The sequence below is a fragment of the Sus scrofa genome, unplaced genomic scaffold (assembly GCF_000003025.6).
Source record: "Sus scrofa isolate TJ Tabasco breed Duroc unplaced genomic scaffold, Sscrofa11.1 Contig74, whole genome shotgun sequence".
In the NCBI taxonomy this organism is placed as follows: domain Eukaryota; kingdom Metazoa; phylum Chordata; class Mammalia; order Artiodactyla; family Suidae; genus Sus; species Sus scrofa.
Window position 1 is genome coordinate 511,676 of NW_018085302.1, and position 1,835 is coordinate 513,510.

The 1,835-nt window shown below is 41.2% G+C and overlaps 1 protein-coding gene across 1 annotated transcript; it reads right to left on the reverse strand.

Moving 5' to 3' along the window:
* Positions 1 to 290: 290 nt before the first annotated feature.
* LOC100522543 (olfactory receptor 140-like) lies at positions 291 to 1,229 on the reverse strand. Its single transcript, XM_003124201.1, has one exon. It carries the CDS (start codon positions 1,227 to 1,229, stop codon positions 291 to 293), a length of 939 nt encoding a protein of 312 aa, XP_003124249.1.
* Positions 1,230 to 1,835: the final 606 nt, after the last annotated feature.

Sequence of the window (1,835 nt, forward strand, 5' to 3'; positions counted from 1 at the left end):
TAGTATAAGACTCTGCAGTAAAACATACTCTGTGCTAATAAAACTAGGGTTATATAGTTGTTTTTCCCCTGTCTGTTCTGAACCTGTGAACATGAACATTGCAGCCTTGCTAAGAATATGAATTAAACATTTCATTAAATGTAATGAAAATGCCTAATGAATGCCTAGCTCCTATTAAATTATCAACAATATTAGTTTTGACCTTTTTTTCTGTCAATGATCTACAAGATTTCTTAGTTTTCTTTCACAGTTCACAACAGATATCAACCTATGTACATAATTATCAATTTCTAGGCATTAGGCAAAACCCAAGTTACTCTCCTCTTTAACAGACACTTCATGGCATTTTTCACCTCTGTGTTTCTCACTATATAAATGATAGGATTTAACAAGGGAGTGAAGGTTCCATAGAACAAACTCACCAACTTATCCACAGGATAGGTGGCCACAGGACGTATGTAGATGAATATACAAGGGACGAAAAAGAGTACCATTACTGTAAAGTGGGAGCCACAGGTGGAGAGGGCTTTGCGTCTTCCTTCAGAGGCATGGGATTTCAGAGAGTTCAGAATGACCATGTAGGAGATGATTAGCAAGAAAAAAAAGAGCAAGCACATGCCCCCAGTGTTAACCGATATCACTATTCCACGCCAGTAAGTGTCAGTGCAGGCAAGTTCCAACAGTGAGAAGAATTCACACATGAAGTGGTCAATGACTTTGGGACCACAGAAGGGCAAGTCAAGCACAAAGTGAATCTGCACAGTGGCATGGAGTATCCCACTAATCCAGGCCACCACAACCAGGAGCTGGCAGAGCCCATGGCGCATGATGGTTGTGTAGTGCAGAGGCTTGCAGATGGCCACATAGCGGTCATAAGCCATGGCAATGAGAACAATGATTTCTGATCCTCCCAGGAAGTGTTCCAAAAAGAGCTGAGTCATGCAGCCACCCCAGGAGATGGTTGTCCTCTGATAGAGCAGGTCAATTTTGGGGGTGGTGACGGAGGAGAAGGAGGCATCTATGACAGCCAAGTAAGTGAGAAAGAAGTACATGGGAGTTGAGAGTGTGGGGCTGAGGGAAATGATAATGACAATGAACAGATTTGCCAGCAAGGTAACCAGGAATATGAACAAAAATACCGTGAAGAGTATTTTCTGCAAGTGTGGATTCTGTGTGAATCCCAAGAGAACAAATTCAGTCACATTGTTGGGAGATGTGGGGAGATCCATTTGACAAGGGAACACCTTCCTGAGACCTAAATTATCTACAAAGGATTAAAGGATGACAACTATTAATTAGGAAGGAATTGCAATCTCAATTTTTGAGAAGTAAAATAGTCACCATCAGTCAGGAGCATGTTCTTGGCAGACTTGTCCCAGTCCTTGTTTCAATTTTTTCTTACTTTCTCCACAATGATTTATATGTCTTCAGACACCTAGTACCTGTCACCTGTGAAACATCTATGGGGCAACATTGAGTGTGTAATGTATTGAGGAAACACTGTGCAATCTTTGTGAGATCTAGGTTTTCCTCTTGGTTCAAACTCCAGGTGACATATTATATCATCTCAGTGTCCCATGATTCTGAGCCCTCTTGTGCATTTGTGAACTTATGCACTGTAATTCTCATATGTATCTTGTAAAGTGAGAGGTCCCTCATACAGCTAAGAGTTTTTGTCTCTTACACGAGAATTAAAAACTGAACCCTCAGCTCTAAAATGTGGAAAGAAAGGCACAGTCAGTAAATATCTGCCATAAACAGCCAGTTGAGGGAGATGTATATGTTGTTGGCAACACTCTCCATGGTACCTACCCAAACACATATGCTCTATTCAA